The 24,199-nt window shown below is 35.9% G+C and overlaps 2 protein-coding genes across 2 annotated transcripts; one reads left to right on the plus strand and one right to left on the minus strand.

Annotated features, from left to right (window-relative positions):
• The first annotated feature begins 323 nt into the window (after nt 1–323).
• On the plus strand, nt 324–1,430 carry LOC129261848 (trace amine-associated receptor 7d-like). The gene has a single exon (XM_054899878.2). It carries the CDS (start codon nt 444–446, stop codon nt 1,428–1,430), a length of 987 nt encoding a protein of 328 aa, XP_054755853.2. The 5' UTR covers nt 324–443.
• A 2,901-nt stretch (nt 1,431–4,331) lies between these two features.
• LOC129260553 (uncharacterized) lies at nt 4,332–22,938 on the minus strand. Its single transcript, XM_064099371.1, has 4 exons — nt 21,565–22,938; nt 13,245–13,310; nt 12,481–12,573; nt 4,332–6,041 (listed from the first exon to the last, which is right to left on the minus strand). Exons 1-4 carry the CDS (start codon nt 22,621–22,623, stop codon nt 5,919–5,921), a joined length of 1,341 nt encoding a protein of 446 aa, XP_063955441.1. The 5' UTR covers nt 22,624–22,938; the 3' UTR covers nt 4,332–5,918.
• Between the last annotated feature and the right edge of the window lie 1,261 nt (nt 22,939–24,199).

Genomic DNA, 24,199 nt, shown 5'->3' on the forward strand with positions numbered 1-24,199 from the left:
GATCCGCCTATGTATTCCATTCATTATCCATCGTAATTTAAACGCTTACTCAGGCGTGTTATTGAGCGGCAGAAAGTTAATCCTCGTTTAATATCATAATTAAGTCGAATTCAAACCTAAATTATCTCTTTTCCAGAGCAGGTAAAGCGAGATTAACAGTGATCATGATTACATAAATTCGTAAAATGATAGCCGTACGTGGCGGGTCGCAAATAGCTTCACCAACCTGATAACTGCAAACTTTCCAGTTAATAGTTCTATTTTACATATTCATTCTGAATTTTTGATGATGCCTATAACAACAAGAAAAAGTATTATAATGTCGACCTCGGGATTTATCTTGGATTTTTATAATACCTTCCGCTAACTCGGCTAAAAACCACAAAGCTTGATCAATTGTGTCAAGAAGAACATCGATCCTGGGATATTTTAAGGATTGGCAAATGATGTCTTCATTCAATGTAAATGTGATGCCAGTGGCGTTTGTTCCGAATCATCCTGTATACACCGGGATTTGTGTCACTTCTGCAGTACTTCTCGTGTGTATCATAGTCGTCGGAAACTTTCTAGTAGTCGCAACATTTCTGAAAAGTGAGAGTCTTAGGAGACCTTCGTATCTTCTTCTATCAAGTTTAGCTGCAGTCGATTTAATGACTGGCGTCATAGCGATTCCGTTGGAAACTTTTAAAAGATTCGTAGTGATTGAAGTGACGTGTCTATACACATACTCACGATATTTTTCGGGTTTTGTCTATCTTTTTGCCTCGAATTCTCTGCTTCATATCGTCATGGTAACCTGGGACCGATATATCGCTGTTCACAAACCCCTTCGTTACGAAACTCTCGTTACCGCTAATCGTGTTGCGATCGGGATAATCTTCAGCTGGTTGCTTAGTATCGGGTTTTTGATAGGCCTTGTAACGAAGGAAGAAGATCCAACTCTTATTGCAAACTACTGTGCTGGTACCAACAATCAAACCGATCGTCTTACTCGAATAGGGATCATCCTCATCATGGTAGCTATCATTTTGTCAGCATTGACTTTGATCACGCTCAACATGTTAATTCTACGCACAGCAATGCAGCATGCGCGTAGAATCGCACAGATGGAACGCGCAGTAGGCCAAAGGGAGGACGAAACCAGGTCTCGTGTTAAGGCATCGCAGATAGTAACAACTATCACTCTCGCGTTTTTCATTTGTTACATTCCAACAAGTGTGTTACATATCATTCTCGGTGTCGACATCGAAGGTCGTCTCTACAGTCGACCTGTCGACGACGTCACCACATTTATATTTTTATGCGGCTCTGCAGTGAATCCTGTTATATACAGTTACCGCGATCGTGTGTTCCGCGATAAGGCTCTCCGGTATTTCAAGGACAAGTCCGTCTGGAGAAAATTATGTTCTGCTGAATCCACGTTTGCTTAATTCTGGTCTTTCTATCAGAGCCACATCTTTTTGATAAGAAATTAGAATTCAAAGGCGACTGTTTCTAGTTTTGATGACATTCATGGAAAGGACATTGTGGACATGACATTGTACAATGATTAATAATAATAATATAGGTATATTTACCACGGGAAGCCACTTGTCTGAAAACTGTTCTCCCAACGGACCCTGCTCTTATCATTACCCCGGCTTTAGCTGGGCTGCCTAGGCACTCAAAGCATTCAAGGAATTTCTTCCTACCGGGTACCCATTCACCTCACCTGGGTTGAGTGCAGCAGAATGTGGATAAATTTCTTGCTGAAGGAAATTACGCTTATAATTATGTTATAAGCCATAATATCACACATAACATGTTTATAGACTTAAGGAACGCAATTCCATAAAGATTAAATTACCTCAGGTGTTTTTTTTTATTTTAAAGTAAAAAGAAGGGGCTTAAAGAAATGTGATCAATGATACGTCTACCATTTAAATAAGTAGTCTTGTTTCATTATACGTACATGCTTTACGCCAGACAGAGGTGGCTCGAGTGAAAATAGATCGCATAATTATGAACTCATGTGCTTGCATCATTTTGTATACCACTTTTAACATACTTATCTGGAACCATTAATATGTAAACGAACCCTATATTATGAAAAATGAAAAAAAAATGAAAATCCATAATTTATTGTTCGAAATAGACATGAAATTAAATACTCCGAAAATGTGCTTTGCCCAATTGATCGTTGGCCCGGCAGCCTGTGCAGCGCCAGGACACGCTAGGTATACCCTTTGAATTGCCGTCTTCAACTATTCCGCGCAAGGACAGAATGTAAAAGAAATTTCTTTATTTTTATTGTGTTGGAGCCGATTTGTCGAATGGACCCCCTGTAAATGTTCAGACTTGTACAGTTTAAGGCTTGGTCCCACTGCACTTATGGATGCGGAGAGGATGTAAAACGGAAAAGAATCTTGCCATCCGTTAGAAAACGTTATGTATCCGTTGTGTACTCTTTGCATTCGTGGTTCATACGCTCTATACCCATCGAGCAGCCGCCCACTGCGATTTCATTGTTCGCCCATTGTGTTCATTGTCTGGAGCGGACGAAAACTGATGGAGCCACCCCGAAATTTTGCTTGTCCGCTGTATCCATTGTGGATAAGTTTTGTGTCCGTCGGTCAGTGGGACCAGGCCTTAAGATTAAAATATATATATATATGCAAAGCCTATCATAATGATGCGGTACCATTTTAATAGCGCTATCCACGTATCTATACTTTTTAGATTGCCATCGGTTATCTACTCTCAATGTTTTGTTATTAGTAGTTTATGTTACCTCACACTGTATTTGTATGATGAATGATATTTGTTTGACTGCAGGGCGTCATAAAGCACTTTTTTTATACAAAACTACGAGCCAACCCTGCTGTATTAAGTAAAGAGAACAAAAATACATAAATGAATATCAATTGATATATTACATACTTGTATTACTATATTAACGTTGTTAATTTGACTACAGTTGTTTAAAGGACAAGTCCACCCCAACGAAAAGTTGATTTGAATAAAAAGAGAAAAATCCAACAAACGTGATACTGAAAATTTCATCAAAATCGGATGTAAAAGAAGAAAGTTATGACATTTTAAAGTTTCGCTTAATTTCACAAAACAGTTATATGCACATCCTGGCTGGTATGCAAATAAGGAGACTATGACGTCATCCACTCACCATTTATTTTGTATTTTATTATATTACATATGAAATATTCTAATTTTACAACGATTATAATTCCTCCCTGAACATGTGAAATTAGCATTGTTTAATACTATATGAGTCAGTCAAGTTGGTCCTTATTGTCGATTCTATAAAAAATGAAATATTGTATAATTCAAACAATAAAAAACAAAAGAAATAGTGAGTGATGGACATCATCGACTGACTCACCTAGTTGTGCTTGTCACTGTTTTGTGAAAAATAAGCGAAACTTTAAAATGTCATAACTTTCTTATTTTACATCCGATTTTGATGAAATTTTCAGCCCTATGCTAGTTTGATTTTTCTTTATTTATTCAAGTCAGCTTTTTCCTGGGGTGGACTTGACCTTTAATTATTTACTCTTTAAAACATAGACGTAGTTGGACGAAATTCGCACGATTGAATTATGCATAATTACCCTTACTATAAATCATTTGTATTTACAATAATATTCATGTATAATTGTAGAGAAGTCTTTTTGTACAGGACTGAGATGAAAAATACTCTACCTACACAGTGTATGCGACAGCGTGTTCCCAGTGTGGAACATACTGTGAAATCATCTTCACACTGTTACATTTTAGTATATATTTCAACTGTGGGAATCGCATATTCACATCGTCGACCATGTGAACACGCTGTGAACAGTCACACACACTGTAGAGGAGTCCACAGCGTGCAAAATATCTTCATACTGTTGAAACTGAGCATTATAACAGTGTGAATAATGCATGTATATTCTCGTAGTCCACTATGTGAAAACACTATGATCACACTTTGACACTGTGTTCTCTTCAACGGGGTTGATCTTATTATCATGATTCCATATATCATAATTAATATTTAGAAATAAACATATGACTATTTCCACTAGTCGTACTAGTCGATATTCTTGAATCGGTTTGGCCCTGGGAATAATTCCTTGGGGTGCTGCGTGTATTATTCTCCATAGGCTGCGTGTATTATTTTTCCATCTAGTGTTAGCACCCCAGTTATTATGGAAGATGTGTAAAAAAGGAAAAATGTAACCAAAGTGACCGTCGCTATGTAATGCAACCTTTTATTATTATTTTTTTTGCTTTTCAAATTCCTCGGTACCAATTTGACCTCCATTTTGCAGTGAAAACCCTTTTTTTTTTGCTTTTCAAATGTACATCAGCACCCCCAGTTTAAAAAAAAATCGTTTTCAGGGCCCCGTTACACAAGCTTTTCAATTGATTCCAGGATTGTATATAACGATCGATCATACACCATAATCATTGCAATCAATCTTAAAAATCAATCACTATGCCTTGAGTAAGGAAGCCCATATGATGCAGTCTCCTTGACATTAGCGAGCTCTAAAGAAACTAAGGTTCTCTCGTCTGAAACTATCGAAACATTCAACTTGATTTATAAAAAGTTTTATTTCAATAATTAGTATCAGATGCCTTTTGTTCCATTTTACTCTATTTTTCTCTTCTTGATTGTGTGAATGATTTGGGTTATCCAATATTTTATAACTAATGATATTTTGCCTAGCGGTATTTATTTTGTAAATTTTCTACTTAAATCTCGTGTGTTATGCTCGATGATAATTAGACTTCTAATTTCCTTCATGAATTTTGTTCAATTATTTATTATGTCAATAATATCATACACTTAAGTTTATATTTTGCTGTCATTGTGTTGTCTATAGGATAACTAATCTCATTTCACCGATTCCTCAAAAATTCAGTGTTATCTTTGAACAATCTTTGTATTAGTAATAATTTTGATTTTAATGTTATTGAATTCATTCATTATTTGTATAGAACCTAAGTTACTCTTATCTTTATGTACATGTATATATTGCCATTTTATGTAAACAGGACCATGCTGAAAACCGTCAATCTGAGCTTGTTATCCTGTATAAAGATATTTAAATAAATAAATAAAATAATAAATATTATTTCTAAAGAACATTCCAGGGTGGATCCTATCCAAATAGCTAGATGAGAGCCCTGTCTTACAAAGAGTTACGATTGATCTGATCATCTTAAGTTGCATGGAAATCCAACAATGTCACAATTTTTTTTTTTCCAGGAAATTTGCATGATGTCCTTTGTAAACACAAAAAAGCACACTGAATTTTCAAGAAAACATTGAATGTATGATTATATATCACATCTAGAGTATACTTTGAACAAACATGCATTATAGATGTTGACGTTGCTGGTTTTCCATAGTTTGATTTGATTTGATATATTTTTTTCCACTCTTGTTTTCATTTAAAATTCACAATAAAACATACCTAAAAAAAAAAAGAAGTATAAGTCATAATAATACATACATGAGAAACAAAGAGTAATTGGATTACAATTGTCAATTTGAAAAGGCGAACATGTATAGAAAATTAACAAAGTATTCACTAACTATATAAGTACCATAAGTTTGAAAAGGTTTCTACAAAAAAACAATAGTATCGGAACCTTAATTAAAAACAATGCTTGTATTTCTTAGGTCCCTAAAAAATACAAATAGTTTCATGATAATTGTTTTTCATAAGGTAAAACACAGAATTAGCCCAACACTGTTTGGACTGACTACATACGTTCAACAACTACACAGTGCACAAAAATGAAATGAAAAGCTGATGTAAAGGAGTAAAAGAAAGAAAACAAGAGAGAGGGGAGACCCAAAAAATTGTGGTTGATCGTATCAATCCTAACTCTTTGTAAGACTAAAAAGTCCATTCGTTGGCTCAGTCTTAGGTCGTATAGGCGGTCGTAGAGGTCGCAAAGGTGGAGTTTCTGATGCCATCGGATTCATCTGGACACAGGCCCTTAAACTGCAGGAGGATGGTGAAGTAGGTTATGAGTGTGCTTATGACCTGTGAGACATACGGAAAGAAGAACAAAAATATCATGCCTGGAATATTAGAAAATAAGCATTAGGACGTCAAAATCTATTTTACCTTGGTCGAAGTTTTGGAGGCTATTTGGTTCATGCAAACAGTTTCAAATTTCAAATTCATTTATTTCACATCTGTAAAAAACATACAAGATACAATATATCGAGATCAATCAAAATGATTCCATAGTAAAGGAGTAAAGGAGTAATGAATATTGTAAAATGACAAATTAACAAAAATAACAAAATACATAGGGTAATGAATGCGATGTGGGGGAATAGCAAAAGCCAAATAGACCTATTTAGGCTACTCCCTGATTAACATTCATTACCGAAAAAAGACCATCCTGCAATCAATTGATTAGATTGCAAGAAACACACATTTCAAAATAAACGAAATCAACAAACTAATGAAAAATTTGAAGAAAAAAAATAACAACTACATTACAAAAAAATATGTTTAAAAAACATACACATAAAAGCAAGCAAGCTTATTCACTGAGAACATGGTGAAGTATACATATTTAGAAGGTAAGACTTACATCTTACTTTAAATGAATTTAGCGAAGGACTTTCTTTTATTTCAGGGGGCAAACTGTTCCATATGAGTGGTCCACTATAACTTATGACTGTTCTTGAGAAAGAAAAGCGGTAAAAAGGAATGTATAAATTATCAGAATTTCTCGTATTATATTTGTTTACACTGCGATTTGTTTTAAAATAACTGTTAAATGTGTCAGGCAACTGATTCTTGTAGTATGAAAACATAAAAATTGCAGTGTGAAGGGTAAGTATATCATAAATTTTTAGAATCTTTAATTTACGGAATAATTGATGAGAGTGAGCTAAATATGGGGAATTTGTTATTATTCTTATTGCCCGTTTTTGTAAGCGAAATAATTGTAGCTTTAAATAATTTGCACAGTCCCCCCATACGACATTGCAATAGCTGAGATGCGTGAGTATCATTGTATTGTATAATTGAACACGAATATGCAATGGTAAGTCACCTTTGATTCTATTAAGTACACCAATGGTTTGAGAAATCTTCATAGAAATATTATTTACATGTTGTTTCCAACTCATGCTATCGTCAATTGTGACACCTAGGAATTTCGTATATTGCACTTTCTGAATTTCAAAATCATTTATATATAATTTTATGGAGTTTTCTTCAATTTTCTTATTTTTAGGCTTAAAAATCATAAAAGATGTCTTCTTAGTGTTAATTTGTAGTCTGTTGGCTTGGAACCACATGTGAACTTTTTCGATTTCAGAATTTAAAATATTATTTAATTGAATGGGATCCTTACCAGATAAAAATAAACTTGTATCGTCTGCAAATAAGGCAGTAGTTAAAATATTACTTACATGTTGCAGGTCATTGATGTACAATATAAAAAGAAGAGGGCCTAGGTTAGACCCCTGGGGTACCCCTACTCTAATGTCCTGAAAGTCTGAATGAATTTTGTTGATGCATACACATTGTTTTCGATTTCTTAAGTAACTGATTAACCACTTCAATACTGTCCCTCTAAACCCGTATGATGATAGCTTATCAATTAAAATATTATGGTCTATACAATCGAATGCTTTAGATAAGTCTAAAAATACACCAATCGTTATTGCTTTGTTTTCATATTCCTTAGCTATTTTTTCAGTTAAATCAATTAATGCATGAGCAGTGTTGTATCCCTTTCTGAAACCGAATTGCTTGTTATATAATATGTTGTGTTTTGAAATAAATGCTATCAATTTGTCATCTACTATTTTTTCAAAAACCTTGCTGAAAACTGATAAAATTGATATGGGTCGGTAGTTAGTTACTAGTGTTTTATTACCATTCTTAAAGATAGGAGTTACTTTAGCAAGTTTTAAAGAGTTCGGAAACACACCATTTTCAAGAGACATATTAATGATTTTACATAAAGGGGAAACTATTGCATGAATTGAATATTTAACTACCTTAGGACTAATATCATCGTAACCCGCGCTTTTATTCGCATCCAATTTCAAAATGACATCATATATATTTCTTTCTGTTACTGGCGTAAAGTACATAGAATGACAAATACTGTGTTTCATAAACCTTTTAAAGTTATTTTCTTGAGATAGATTTCTAGTACTCTCATGTATTTTAGAACCAATACTACTAAAAAAAATCATTAAATACACTTACAATTTCTTGCTGATTATCGGTCACTTCTCCATTATTTTCAATACTATAATCAACATCTCTATTCTTATTTTTTTGTTAAAATGTTATTTATTATTTTCCATGTCGCTCTAGAATTGTGTTTTACATTTTTCAAATTTATGATGATAGAATTCACGCTTCTTTTTACGAATGAAGCTATGGACCATGTTTCTGTAACTTTTATATACATTCTCTCTATAGGAAGTTGGGTTCTTTAAAAATTTCTTATATAAAAAGTATTTTCGTTTGCACATTTTCTTGATATCCGTATTAAACCATGACCTTTCTGTAGATGTCTTTTTTATTTTAACATTTGTTATTGGAAAACTTTCATTATATAGTTTTTTGTAAATGTCTAAAAATATATCATAAACTTCATCAACGTTTTCTGTATTGTTTAAACATGTCCAATCAACACACTGTAATTTTCTACAAAATGTAATCATATTTTTTTCACAGAAGTCTCTTATAGGGTAATGGGTCTTTGAATTATTAGAGATTAAAGGACCTTCAATTATGACGAAAGGGGTTAGGTGATCACATCTGTTGTAATGATACCAGCTTCTACGACACTTTCAGGTTGGTTATAAAATATATTATCTAATATTGTTGCCGAATTACTTGTTATCCTTGTGGGTTTATTAATTAATGGAAAATATGAAAAGGTAGAAAAAATATTAACGAAATCATGATTACATGACATTAAATCTAGGTCCATCAAATTAACATTAAAATCCCCCATGATAATACATTGTTTTTTCTCACTTGAGATTTTGCTTAAAGGTATTTGAACTGTTTCTAAAAAATCTTTTAATGATTGGCTAGGAGGTCTATAGATGACTGAAACTATGAAACATATTGATCTTATGTGGATTTCAATAAATAAACTCTCTATACAATTTTGGAAAATGTCTAAATCCGGTCTCCTTTTAAATTTAAGATTTTTATTTACCTATATTCCAACTCCACCTCCACGCTTGTTATCACGGTTACTAGTAATAAAAGAAAAGTCTGGTATATTATAATATTGTTCCTCATTATCTCTAAGCCATGTTTCAGATATACCAAATACTGTAATATAATTCTTAAAGCAATTAATACATTCTGAGAACCTGCTAAAATTACGTCTCAAGCTTCGACAGTTAAAATGAAGCATTGTTAAAGTATCTTTAGTATTGTAATTATTCATTAAGTTCGAAAAATCGTTTGGGGTGTAATACTTATTATCGGCACGGATCATTCTATTATCCAAACCATCAATATTATCCATAGCACAAATCATAATAATTTTCTTGATGCCTTCTGATATTATACATATAACAAATTAAATCATATAATAAGCTTGCGTTGACAAGACGAACAATTAAACTTGGAAAAATTAAACAAAATGCAACAATAAGGGGGAAATAAAAAAGTAAAAATACATAATTCATGTTAACAAATACTTTTGAAACAAGGCGGTATACACTTGAATCTCAGTGATATTCGTGAATAACATCAACTGACAAAATAGGAAAAAAAAATATATACATGTTCATGGACACAGAATACTATCCATTCCTAGCCATACACCAGTCGTTGTCTTTGTAAGTGATCAGATAAGCACTTTCAGAACAAATATGTGCAATATATAATTATTTTCAATACAACGTATTATCGTAAAACATTTCATATATATATATTTAAAAAAAAATATATATATGAGTATTGGTGTTGTGATATTTTAATGAACAGTATAAGTATGTATGTTGCAAAAAATGATATGTGTTTGTGTTATGTGTTTCATTCAATTATTATCATTAAAAAAAATGAACAAGTATTCATTATGTAATGTTAGAATTCATATTCTTATATCAGAACTTGGTCTTTAGACAGATGTCTGTAAAATCTATCAATATTTGTGTTGTAGTTGTTAAATGAGTGTATATTGTTTTAGTAAACTGTCAGTTACGAATGGTGTGTATTTAAAAGTAATATTTCATTCATAAAATTGTTAAAAGTGTAAAAGTTTTGTGTTGGATGTGTAAATGTATGAATTAATACCAAAAAAACCCAAAGAAATGGCCTTTAGAAATATATATTAGGGGGAAGAAAAAAATGTGTGTATATCGGTGTTGTGATGGTACAATCAATGTACTATTATAATAAACAGTAAGATATTACGATTGTAAATGTGTGTTTGTGTAATATGTGTTTCATCCATTTATTCATAAGTCATTAATAAATGTATACGTATTTAATGTATAATATATAAATTCATTATCATATACCAAACACCATTTTCCTTTTTTTGTACAACACATTTTATACTTGTGTTATAAAAATATATACTGTACAATTTAACTAATCAGAAACAAAAAAGACCCATGGACCCTGCCATGTTGTGACTCAAGAAACTCCCTCCAACCGAGTAGAAATTCAGTTGAAAGTTTCAGTTGAAAGTTTCACTATAGCTCAAAACGATACTTTGAATTTGGCGATCGCAGCATCATAGTATAAGGGTTACGTAGACAAGTGCTAACAGTATTTTTGTGGAAATGTGAGATTTTTGGGTTCAACTAAAACACTTATTCTCAACGTATACTCAGAGGCGGAGGAGTAGGGGGTGGGGGCAGGGGGCGACCGCCCTCTGAAAAGAGACAGAAAAATTAAGAATAAAAAGAATAAAAACGAAGAATGTAGAAAGCGAAATGTTGAATTGTATGCCTTACGATTGTCTCATCTTAAGATCCTCCTTAAACTCCTATATTTATACAAAAAAATGAAGTAAACTTAAGGTCACCCTGCCCCCCCCCCCCACCATCAAAGTTTCTCCAGGTGCCGCTGCCGCCTATGATTTTGAGCAAGACAGACATAGTGCGCCTTTATGCAGTTATGGTAAATTTGATGAATGGTAATTCTAAAGTGCCATTTGCTTGGTGAGATGTATTGTATCTTGTCATGTCGTCTAAATGTCATCATTATGTCGACATAGCGAGATATTTTTTCTTGCCAAGTTGACTTACAAAAGTTACATTTCAACATGGCGAGATACGTTTTATTGATACGTTGAGCAACAAAAATTAGTCACGTGATGTCGACATGACGGAATATGCATGTATTTATCTTGCCTAGTTGAGTTATTAAAATGTGCATGTATATGTTGTCATGGTGACGGTGACAAATCAGTTTTATGGACACCGTATGAACGGTTTTATACCATTTATTGCTATGAATAAAAATCGTTCTTATGGTATTCGTAAAGGCATTTGTGACCGTAGAATTACACTACCGTTACCTATTGTGTATCTTGTCATGTCAAAGTAATTTTTACAAGTCGGTCCGGCAAGTTAAATATCTAGCACTAGCCTTGACCACACGTGGAATCTTATATAGTCGGAGTAAAATTCTATTATGCATGGATTAAAATTCCAAAGATATTTCTTTTATCACGACCAAGACGAAGGCTGTTATGGTCGGAGGAAGCCCAGTTGGAGGAAAGTTCGGAGTAGTGAGTGCCCGTCTGGACAAAGGTACTCCGACCTTCCTCCAACCAAGATACTCCTACTGGTTTCCCGGGAGTATCTTGGTCGGAGTAACGTCGGATTATATCTGCACAGACGGGCACTACTCCGACTTTTCCTCCGTCTAGGCTTCCTCCGACCAAAAGGGCCTTTTTATTAGTCATGATAAGAGAAATGTTTAATCCATTCATAGTGGAATTTTACACCGGCTAGGATCCTACGTCTGATCAAGGGCGGAAATCTCTCCCCAAAGGTAGGGGAACCAGGGGCCGGAAAATTTGACAAGCCCCCCCCCCAAAAAAAAAAAAAAAAGTTAACACCCCAAAAGTAAGGTCATTTTGACCAAAATAAATTTGACAAGCAAAAAAAAAATGAATGATGCATTTCTTTCCATCATAAAAGAACAGAAATAGTAGGGGGACATTTGATATTGTGTCTCCCCTACTATTTTGGATAGGGGGACGCGTCCCCCTTGGGATTTCCGCCCATGTGTCTGATCAAGGCGTTTGTTGACATAATGATGCTATAGACATGGCGAGCTTAAATATACTGTGTAGCCATTTCGTCAAGCACATGGCACTTTGAATATTCCGTAGGAATTAACTGACACATTATGCCTTGTAAAATCTTTACTGGTCACAATAGTATCTCAAAAGGAAGCATCAATGTTTATTTAAGCTACTGGAACAAAATAATGACTATTTCAGCAGGTCACCTACCGCTAAAACTCGTTCCTTGGTAATGACGAAGCAACCGAGAGCTGTCATTCCTATCTCTGGTCCGTCCAACCGAGCCAAAAACAGCATCTGAATCTTGAATGAGGAAAAGATAAATAAATAAAAGTCAAATAACGTTGTTGGTAAAGTGACGAGAGGCCTTACCCATAACTTTGAAATGCCAAAAATACAATCCCCCATGGCATGCCATACATTTCCTACACGAGGTGGTGAGGTATGAATGCATTTTCAGTGATTCGAAATTAAAAAGGCTTTGCAAGATAGGGATATCATAATCATGGTAATAACAGTTCGTTTCTTTACAAAAATAGACGATTACATATCTGCGTCTGTAAATTCCAAATTTGGTTTTGATGCAGGTACGACAGGTACGAAATGATTAAGAATGTGGCTTCTGATATTGAAGTCAATCAAAATAATTTGCTGGTAGTCTGCATCTTGTGTTAGTCTAATATGGTTCAAGAAAAGATTTAAGAAAAATAGTTATATTAATAATAATACCAATAATGCATAAAATTTGTAAAGCGCACTTTCCATCTTAAATAGATGCTCAAGGCGCTTCAGATCAAATTACAGAAAGGGAAAAAAAATACATGGCAAATTCGAACTATACAAGGATAGCGTTCAATACATAGAAGATTGTCTGTCAAAAACCACATACATGTACGTCTTCGGGGAGCCCCTGAAAGTGGTTGCACATGTCTGGGTTTTTAATAGTATGAAATTAAGAAAGAAATGCGGTTTACCTGCGCGATTTCTGGATCAAATGTTGCAGTCTGGAGATCGTGTACATGGCGTCGAAGAGAATGTGCCTGTACATTATTTAAAAAAAACACACACAAAAAAAAGGTCCGCTATTAATATCTACAATATTTGTGTGAACTTTATATAACTGTATGATAATGATACTTACATAAATGTACGTTCAATGGTAGTTTATCATTAGATGAGACTATTCTAAATCACAAATTCAAATAATGATATGTCGGTAAAATACCCACCCTCCCCAAAAAAAACCTTGTATAAATCGATGCAAGGATTTATTTTCTAAAAAAACACACACACACACAAAAGTCCGCTATTAATATCTACAATATTTGTGTGAACTGTATGATAATGATACTTACATAATTTTACGTTCAATGGTAGTTTATCATTAGATGACACTATTCTAAATCACAAATTCAAATAATGATATGTCGGTAAAATACCCCCCCCCCTCCCCCCAAAAAAACCTTGTATAAATCGATGCAAGGATTTATTTTCTATGTAGCATGTATGCGGGATCATCATGCCTTTCTTTCACGGGATCTTTATACTCACGTACCCACGATGCATTTTGAACAATGCCCAGAATGGAAATTAAGGGAGGAAGGAAGGAGGGTTGGTTTTGCCACATGCAGGACTGCAGTGCTTCGATCCACAGAGGAACGTCTTGATCAGAAGTGGGATCCTATAGTCCTACATTTCTCTTTTGGTCGGAGGAAGGGTCAGAGGAAGCCTATAGTCGGAGTAGTGCCCGTCTAGACAAAGTTACTTACTCCTCCTTCCTCCAACCAAGATACTCTCACTGGTTTCCAGGAGAATTATTCGGAGGAAGGTCGGAGTATATGTGCAACCCGTTTGGACAAAGTTACTCCTCATTCTTCCTCCAACCAAGATAATCCTACTAGTTTCCAGGGGTTCACTGTAAAGACGCTGTTTAAAATTTTAAGCACGTTGTTTAAGCCCGTCTCTCCAACAACTATTGTTTGAACTTTTTTAACATCTGCTTAAACTTTTTAAACAAGTTGTTTAAAAGTTTAAACAAGGTGTTTAACAGTTTAAGCAACTTGTTATTAGAATGACAGGCTTAAACAATTTTTTATATTATTATTTATTTATTCTTATTTTTTTACTGAGTATCTTGGTCGGAGGAAGGTCGGAGTATCTGTGCATCCACAGGGAATGCACAGAACGAAGGGATTTTTTTTTGCTGATCGGGTGTTTGCGCTGTTGGTTACAGTGGCAAGGACCGACTGTTATCTCATAAGGAGTTCATATCTACTCTGGATATGAGCATAATATTCTTAGACAGCTATCGCGTCTTGCGCCACTCCTTTGTTGATCCGCACCGATACAGAGCTCGCGAGAGTTTTTCCATGTTTTCTCCACAGAGCTTTATTCCAATTCCATTACAGTTTGGAGCAGCTTCCAAGGCCTAGGTTAGGTGGGCACGTCGCTATGTCCTATACTTTTACTTGGGATTACGAGGTTTTTTTTAAATAAGAAAAATTATGAGAAATCATTATCTACAAAGTAACAATTTCGGATATTACTCCCATTAAATAGTGCTGTCTCTAACCTGCCCATAAAAGCACATTATATTTGTTTCCTGTTATTCACTTTGTTTAATTGGTATGAGCCAAGATACTAGTAAGACGGACGTATTTCCATGGGTTAGATGCTCACCAGCAGACAAACTGTATCATATTGCACAGATTCTGAGGAACCAATGCTTTCTATTTCTAACCTGTTGTGATCAATGAATTAAGATGTCTGCTCAGGTGAGTCAAAGAGTAATTTTTTCATACTGCTACACAGGTGGAAGGGTTGTGGGCTGTGTATATGCAGCTCCCTTAAGACTACCGTTTTCATTTAACCTATCACATTCAAATGGTCGATAAATGGATACGCAGTGTATATTCTGACCTCGGAGAGTTTGTTGTTAATTCATAAGATGTGAATCATCGTGGTGAGGAATGCTGTAATTACATTTGAAAATAAATCATAGTTTGGAAACATTATTTCTAACTTCCATGGCAGAGCAGGGGATGCGGAAACGGGGGGGGGGGGGCCTGAGTGGGATTTAGCCCCCCCCCCCCTTCGATCCCTGCAGAGTAACCGTGAATAGTACTAATTAAAGACGATGTAACTGGAGCAAGGAGATTTTGCCGTCAGTACAAAAAAAAGATGTGGGAGTAGAAATCTTTAGGTCACCCCGACCCTATCCCCTCCCCCCCCCCCCCCATCTAAATACCATGATGTCGTCTGGTATCACTGTTTAACACGCGTCACCATTGAAATGATAATTTCCTGAATTGCTGCCATCATTACGAGCAAGGTTGATAGTGCTGTTCTTCATTTTCATTTTATAGTCTGCTGCCGGGTCTGCTGATGACTTAATTTCTTTCATTTGATTTTGGACATTTAGTAAGATGCCCGTTGACAGTAGTAAGCCGAGGCCCGACTGGGTGTACAGGAAAGAACCATTCAAAAGACAAATTTTACATGTTTAATAAGACATACATCATTTTTTGGTTAGCTCTAGAGAGGTTCTTGTCAACTGCGATATTGCATGGAGCTCTTTTGTGTGACAATCACACTCAACCCTAATGGGAAAAAATCCAAACAGCGCTAATAAGAACCGATCAGATTACAAACATGGAACTAACTTTAATATCCACCTAGCAACATTGGGGAAGCTGAAATAAGCAAACATCCTCCTCGGGTTTGCTTTTATTGCTCAAGTACTCGGTAGTAATTATAACATGCTTTGAACAATTTTGAAAGACACATCACAAACTAAGTACTACTGTACAGAAGGCAAATGACATAGACCATAATTGTAGATTAGGTATGAAGCTAATGAACGAGAGAGAATTTTATGAATTATGAAACCATAGAAGCTATTTTACTTTGATGTGACATTGTGATTCAAATACACAGTATTCTTGGCATAGCTTAAAATGGCCTGATCTAGCAAAAATTAGAATCCAATCTTTTTTAATAAATATTGTAAACAGAGAATATTATGTTTTGTTTAAAACGGGATGAATAATTATATAGATTGTAATAGACCGAAATAGATGTCAATAGAAGTAGTCATTAGCACGACTCATAAGCAAATTGGTCTGTTTGCTACAATAAATGACTGGTCACGTCACAGATTTCAGCTGATTTTTATTAGGATCCATTTCATCATTTTATAATCATGATGATAAATAATGATATAAAGTTGTCATTGATTATGCTAATGATTAGCACATATGCTCGCACGTTATAACTTTTGACATAATTACACTTATAACGACAGTTTTAAGTTTTATTCCTATTGTTTCTTGCGGTATGTGGTATGAGTTCAATTTCCGCCATTCAAGGGGCCATAAAAGTAGTGCTGGGAATGAAATGAAAAAAATGTTCACGTCATAACAATCATCAATATATTGCACGGAATATCTTTAATCTAGCAATTAATAATACCTATTTTTTATATAGCGCTTTTCCCACAATTTCCCAAAGCGCTTTACAGCATATTATTACCCCAGTCATCGGATCCCTGCATGCCCGCATACAATGTATGCACTTCTCCACTCCTTGGGGAGCATTCCAACAAGAGTTCCAAAACTCAATTGCTAGGAATACTACATAGGCTTTGGCATCCTATACCGGTATACCGATTTAGCACCTGGGTCGAGAGTGGCAAAGTGTGGATCAACGCCTTTCCAAATAAGGCATGAAAGGACGCTAGACCGCGGTGTGATTCGAACACACGACCCTCTGTTTTCAAGGCGAGAGTCAGAACCACTACACCACGGCTCTTCTTACTGAATTCTTGATTCGCCAATGGTTGTTTCCTTAGACTACCTCATTCCCTTTGTTTTGCAGGATGTCCTTCCAAATTCGGTGATAATTTTGCCTAAACTGATACATCAGTCATATATGCTCTATACGGCGAATCGAAAACAGTCGTCTTATTCATTTTTATTCAAACTACCTATATGTAGTTGGTACAAAAAATGTCAAAACGGCTGTTTCGACTCGCCGTAGATCAAATGTGACTGAGGAATTACTACTTATTCGCACTTTACAGGCGCATATATTTTTGCGTCACAATTGAAATCGTAATAAAATCGCTAATCAAATCATAATGCTAGATGTAATGTAAATTTCAATATGATTCTTGTCATAATCCGATCACACTGCTTTTCTCACAAACAAGCTGTCAAACAGACTATTACTCCTCTAGAACTGATACGTGAATAAATCAACCTATGTACCTTTTGATGAACAGTGACAGCACAGTAGGATAGGACACTTATATATATGATGCTCCCAACAATGAAGTAATAGAAAATAAACAAATCAAGAAGCTGCGCTTCACGAAACCAGACTTGGTGCAAGAGGACTATGATGGTGGTGATGTTTGTACAGTACGCGACAGCGAATAACGGTGACAGCATTTTGTCTCCCAGTTCTACAGATCGACAAAGGATGTTGAGGGTTCGCCGGTATTTTTCCAGGTGCCTTGCCTCGATGTTTTCCACTCCCTCGAAGGATTCTGTAAAATCATGGGTCAGTTTGGAAAACTGATCTGAAAGGATGTGGCAAATTAAATATACAAACACCACGGGAAGCACCCATGCTGCTGAGGCATGTGCTGTTACGAATGAAGAAAGACCACAGATCAGATCGGGCGGCCAGAGCAAGCATCCTTTCTTGTGCTCTAACGAAGACTCTAGAGTACCAAGGCTTAAGACCATGGTACATATCAAGTTCATACATATTGCGCATATGCCAGCGATGGTTCCGGCTAATGCAACCGAACGGTATGATTTCATCCATGTCTGCCCGATGTGCCTCTGACCTGATTCTTCAAGTCTTAATTGTGATGAATCGAAGCAAAGCTGGGAATGGTTAGCGGTGAGTTTGAAAATATCCCCTTTGTAGCAAATCTTCAAGAGGATAGTCCCGTTTATTGTCGTAAGGAAATACCATGTACAGCCCGTGACGTTGTTATAAACTGAGCCGGGGTAAATCAAAGTAGACGCTACAGCTCGTACGAAGTTTAACCAGAGAACTATAACAACTAGAACCTGGTAAATCTCGCAAGTCAATGACAATAGGTCGCGCCTCTTTGCTTCTGACTCTGGACGTACCTTCTTTATCCGTTTCTCGTGATAAAGGCCAAAGATGATCATCAAGATTTTCAATGGACGAGCTATCTCGTCCCAGAGCGATTCGGATCTTCCGAAAGAATTGTCAGAGTTATTAGAATTCTGAATTTCTTGTTCTCCGGACTCTTCAGTACCTTCCATAATGTAAGTTTTGTATTGCTCTCAATAGATTAATCGGTTTGATTCAACCGGAGATTCTGCTGCTTATACTATCCTTCTCTACAAAAGGATGCAGCTTTCTCAATAAGTTTATCGAGCACTATAAAATTATATAACCTTCTCCTCATTTTATCTATATCTGATTCACATTTTCACTTGAGTTTTCGTTTCTGTGTGATAGACATAAGGGTAAATACATGACGTCATACTATTCAAGTGGTGGGGGATGGTAAAATAGTTGACCCCCCCCTGATGCTTGAATTTATACGCCAGTAGTAAAAGACCACATACTAAGCAAAAAAATGACTCGACTCGTCATTCTGAGTATATGCATGTCACCTGTAATTGGACAAGTGCTCATCGGTTCAATTTCAGTATTACCGTGATCAGAGTAAACAGAAACAGTTTCATCGTGATTTGGCAAAATGGATCAATCAAATACGAAAGTAATGAAGTTTTGATTGAACGTATGAAACCTTGATAAATAAAAAGCAGGAGAGAAATGACTCTATCGACATAATGAGTGCCGTCAGGTTTTTCCCGCAAAATTAGAACAAAACCAATCCCACGGAATTGGTAAGAGCACTCGTTCCAATCAATTCGATGTCTCAAATTTATTTCAGTTTCCGAGCAAACATTCTAAATATTAACATAATAGCATTTTCGCAAATCACAGGCGTAGATACATAATGTTAGTGGATGGTTGATCGATTGGTTGAATAAACATTGACATGCATCAAACAGGTCTTGACCACTAGCGTACCTACAGGGGGGGGGGGCACTCTGCCCCCCTGACGAGGCACAACCCATACAAAAGTCATATACCTGCCCCCCCTGACGAGCTTAAAAGACCTTTTTTGCCCCCCCTGACGAGCTTGAAGACCTTTATTGCCCCCCCCCCCCCGATGAGCTGGAAGACCTTTTTTTTTTTGCTTGTCAATTTTTTTTTTGTGGTACGAAAACCTTAATTTTTTTATTGAAGACCTTTTTTTTTTTTTTTTTGCTTGTCAAATTTTTTGGCGGCCGATTTTGCCCCCCTGTGGAAAATCCTAGGTACGCCACTGGTCTTGACCACTAAATTAGCAAGATAAATCGTAAACTTATACAGTATATACAAGAAAAAGACAAATTAAAGTTTGTAGTCAGAACTTTCATATAATTGACAAAGAATGATATAAAAAATGTAAAACATGCTAGTTCTATTAGGTCATAACGTCATAGTTACATTATGTATAATGATACACGCTTCAAAATGTAGTTAGAAAGAATAATTAACATTGTGTTGGTAGGATCAGGCCATCACCCCCGATAGGTTGGCTGTTTCAGAGATGGAACAAAATTACAGTTATATTCAACTTGTGGTAGAAGCGAAGAAGAGAAGTGCATTTTAACAAGTTTGTGCCGCAATCATTCACTCTTAGAAAATCGAATATCATCGATATCAGGATTAGTAATAAAAAAGGACCGGCTTAACTATCACACATTGTAATAATATACAGAGCGTATGAAAAAGAAGTTTACACTTAGAAATAAATCTGTAAAATTATATATTTGAAATATCCTGAGGCTTTTTCCACATTTAAACTTTGGTTGGTACAGATCTCTTTGAGCAAATGACGATATAACTATCAAGAAATCTATCCGCTTGAGTGACCAACACTTACTTTGGAAAAATGATTTTCGCAGAACTTGCAGATCGTTATATGAATAAAAGTAGGCATTTTCAGATTCAGATTTTATTTCCAACAGAACGTAAAGAATAATAAAAATTATTTTCATACATTTATAACAAATATTTACATTACGAATCGTTATATTCAATAACATCAATGACAATTAACACAAGTATTTATATGATATGGTACATTTTGTAGACAAATTATAATACATAATTTTAATAGAAAAGAGAATCTGCGGATAACATTCATCATGAAGAACGCAAGGACTTTAGCTAGGAAGATTAATTTGAATATATCTTCTACATTTTAACTTTTTTCCTTGACCAATACACTTCATAGAGCGCCATTGCGCCCCCCCCCCCTCCCTATAAACCAAGGCCATCGTGATATCTGCTTTACATGGAGCTATGATTCACATGAAATGACTTAGCCTTGATTTTTCGATTTGTTAATAATAATAATAATAGCCAATTTTTATAAAGCGCTTTTTCCAGAATGGCTCAAAGCGCGTTACAGCATATTATTGCCAAGCTTGGGAAAAGTGTGGAGAAAATATTATTAAATGAAATATGAAATGTAAACCCACTTCAAATTATAAAAGTGAAAGGATGCTCGAGATATCTGAAAGAAACTTACATTCAGTTCTGTCCTCAGATCCAGCTAGCATAAACAAAAGTAAAGGCTGTGCTTACCTAGAGTTAAAATGTTTATTTGGGTGGCAAAGTTGTTTGTTTAAATGTATCTGTTTTATTTCAATTTGCTAAAAAAATTGTTTAAAATGTTTGTCCGAACCCCTATACGCTATATGTGGGACGTTCATGATATTTTCTTTATCTGATTTCTTTTTCTTTTGACAGTCTGTACTGTTCTAAAAGGACCATGACTTGGTCATTTTACGAAGTGAAGTAAGACTTGAGAAAAATGGGGGTCTGACGTACAAAAAGGTTGATCATTTTATGGAACTGCCCATGAGTGATGTTCCGCACGGTCAGTTTGTTTTCGCCTTTTTTTTCCTTGACACAGTGTGAAAATGAGCATTTCTGCGCAAACCGATTTCTGCGAGCTTTACAATAATGGACAGTGCTCAATCAAGTGTAACATTCTGTCAAAATTGTTGCTGTTATTTGATAGATGAGGCCGAACCAACTATATATGTGAAAAAATATTCCCATTTTGTATATTTGTCAATTCCCAGGACTTTTTCAAAGTGTAAACTTTCTATTGATACGCACTTTATAGATAAACATCTCTAACCAATGAAGTAAATCTCATATTATCTATTATGTGCCCACCTTTTCGTGAACTGTGACAGCAAAGTAAGAAACGATGGCTAGATTCAAAACAGTTCCAACAATCCAGAATGATGCAATCAGATGATAGGATGTGCTAGTACTAACATCCGGAAACCAAACTTGATACAAGAGAAATATGATACCAGGGATATTTGTGCAATATGCAATAGCGACAAAAGGTGATAGCATTTCATCCGCGAGCTCGACGGACCTGCAGAGTGTATTGAAATTTCGTCGAAAGGAGTCCAGAAGCTTTGCGTCGAAGTTCCTCCTCTCTCCAAATGTCTTGGCAAAGTCGCGGGTCAACTGGGCAAGCTGACCCGACATGATGTAGCAGATGAAAGCTATGAAAACGACTGTCAAGGTCCATGTTGCTGAGCCATAAACCGCAAAGACGGCGGAAAAGCCACATGCAAGATCTGAAGACCACGGGAAACACATTACCCTATGGTAGATGGACGATTCCTCTAAACCATAGTTCATAAAGAGAATGGTTCCTATGTTAGTGCATGTTGCACAAAGGCCTATAAAAGTCCCACCTATTGCAAACGAGCGGTACTTCGTCCAAGATGACTGAATCTGCCTTCTGTTAGAAGCCCCGTCTCCTAATTGTATGGGGCGGAAACAAAGCTTCGACTGGTTAGCAATGAGTTGAAAGATATCTCCTTTGTAGCAAATTTTCAAGAAAACAGTGTTGTTTGCAGCAACAAGAAAAGCCCAAGAGGAGACGGATATATTATTGTAGGTTAAATCTTGAGAATGTTGAGAACCTGTCATCGGAAAGGAAACCAAAAACCGCGCGAAATTAAACCATAGAAATAACATAACTAGAATGTGGTAGATCCTCATAGCCAAAAATGGTAGAGAGTCGCCTTTGAACGCAGACTCCGAAGAATCTTTATTTGTTCCTTTCTCATGATATAGACCTGAAATAATCATTGGTATTTTCAATGGGCGAGCCACCTTTTCCCAAAGTATTTGGGCATCCGAAATAGAATCTTCTTCAGGTTCCAACGGAGGAATCTGGTTTCCTTGTTCTCCAGATGTACGACTATCCATCACTTCGTCCCTTCCACCTACTTTCAAAAGAAGTGACTTATATTCCAGAAGCAATATTTAGCTTATCCGCCGAAATTTAATAACTCTCGTAAATCAAAACGGTGTTTGAGAAGCGATTGTCAGTGTTTACAAAACATAACACCCATTAGAAGATGCGTCGAAAGTGAACAAAAATGGTGCATGGATCGACGATTTATACCCCATTAGCCAGATTCACATCTATCAATGTGGTTGCAGTGCTTGGTTATTGAGCCATGCCTTTGGATTCTCAGATAAAAATCCGTGCCATCTCACCCCAGTGTCACCTCTCGAATCAATGGAGGTGGATGGTTTTAAATTTAAACAGTTATTATAATTTACCCTGGGAGCACTTCGGCGCCTTTTCACGAAATTAAATGTACAGGCAGCCAGCCATCCAGCGAAATGTATGCATCATCCGTAATTCATGCGCGAGGTTATAAAGCACTATCACCACTTCACCTTATAATTTTGTTTAACATAATGTGTTAGGGTGTGTGGGGGTGCGTGTGCGTGTGTGGTGTGAAACAGGGAGAGAGAGAGTGGATGAGAGAGAAGGAGGCAGTCCCTATGGCGAAGTGAAATCAGTGCATACATATATCAATCACTATAATTTCAATAAATTTGTTATAGTTAGATCATTCTATACCGCAACATTACCGTAGCATTGTTGCAATTTGTATCAATGTTTTCGTATCGCCGTTGATGTTGTAGTATTTTAAATCATCACAATTCAATAACTTTATAATCATAGTAAGATTATACTATGCCGCATGGGCGGAAATCCCAGGGGGGACAGGGGGGACGTGTCCCCCCTACTCAAAATAGTAGGGGGGACACAATATCAAATGTCCCCCCTATTATTTTTGGTCTTTTATGATGGTAAGAAATACATCATTATAAATCGAAATAACACATGTATTTTGGGACGAGATGAACTTACTTTGACGATGATAACCATTTTTTTTGCTTGCCAAATTTTCCCGCCCCTTGTCCCCATAGGCGGATCTAGGGTGATTTACATATCTTGTTCAATATGGAGTTCGAATATCAAGTTTGGAAGTCAATATACAAAACATATTTCACCTCGGAAATCGAACTTTCATTATTTTGTGTAATTTACAAATTGGTTTTTAAAAAGTGCTCTGTAAAAATGTCAGTTTTATGGTCTGAATGTTAACATTTGCTGCTTGCGCTGCGCGCTCGCAAATTTTGATTTATCAGGTACCTATTATTTTCGTGTATTCCATAAAGACTCGATGTTTCGGGCAGGTTGACTGTCCGTCTTCACTCCTGAAGACGGACAGTCAACCTGCACGAAACGTCGAATCTCTCTACTGCTTCTACTCATCATCTCCACTCGCCGACTCAAGCCAGCAACTCCTCATCCATCCTACTACTCAAGCTGTTTCTTCAACTCATCAAACTCTTCTGGTTTACAGTCCTTTTCAGGACTACTTTCAAGAAAGGAATACTCTACTCTCAAATCTCCACTTTCTCGCCTATCCAATTCCTTTTCTTCCTCTTTCCACTGTTTCTATAACACTCCACATGGTGT

This window comes from Lytechinus pictus, chromosome 5 (genome assembly GCF_037042905.1).
Source record: "Lytechinus pictus isolate F3 Inbred chromosome 5, Lp3.0, whole genome shotgun sequence".
NCBI lineage: Eukaryota > Metazoa > Echinodermata > Echinoidea > Temnopleuroida > Toxopneustidae > Lytechinus > Lytechinus pictus.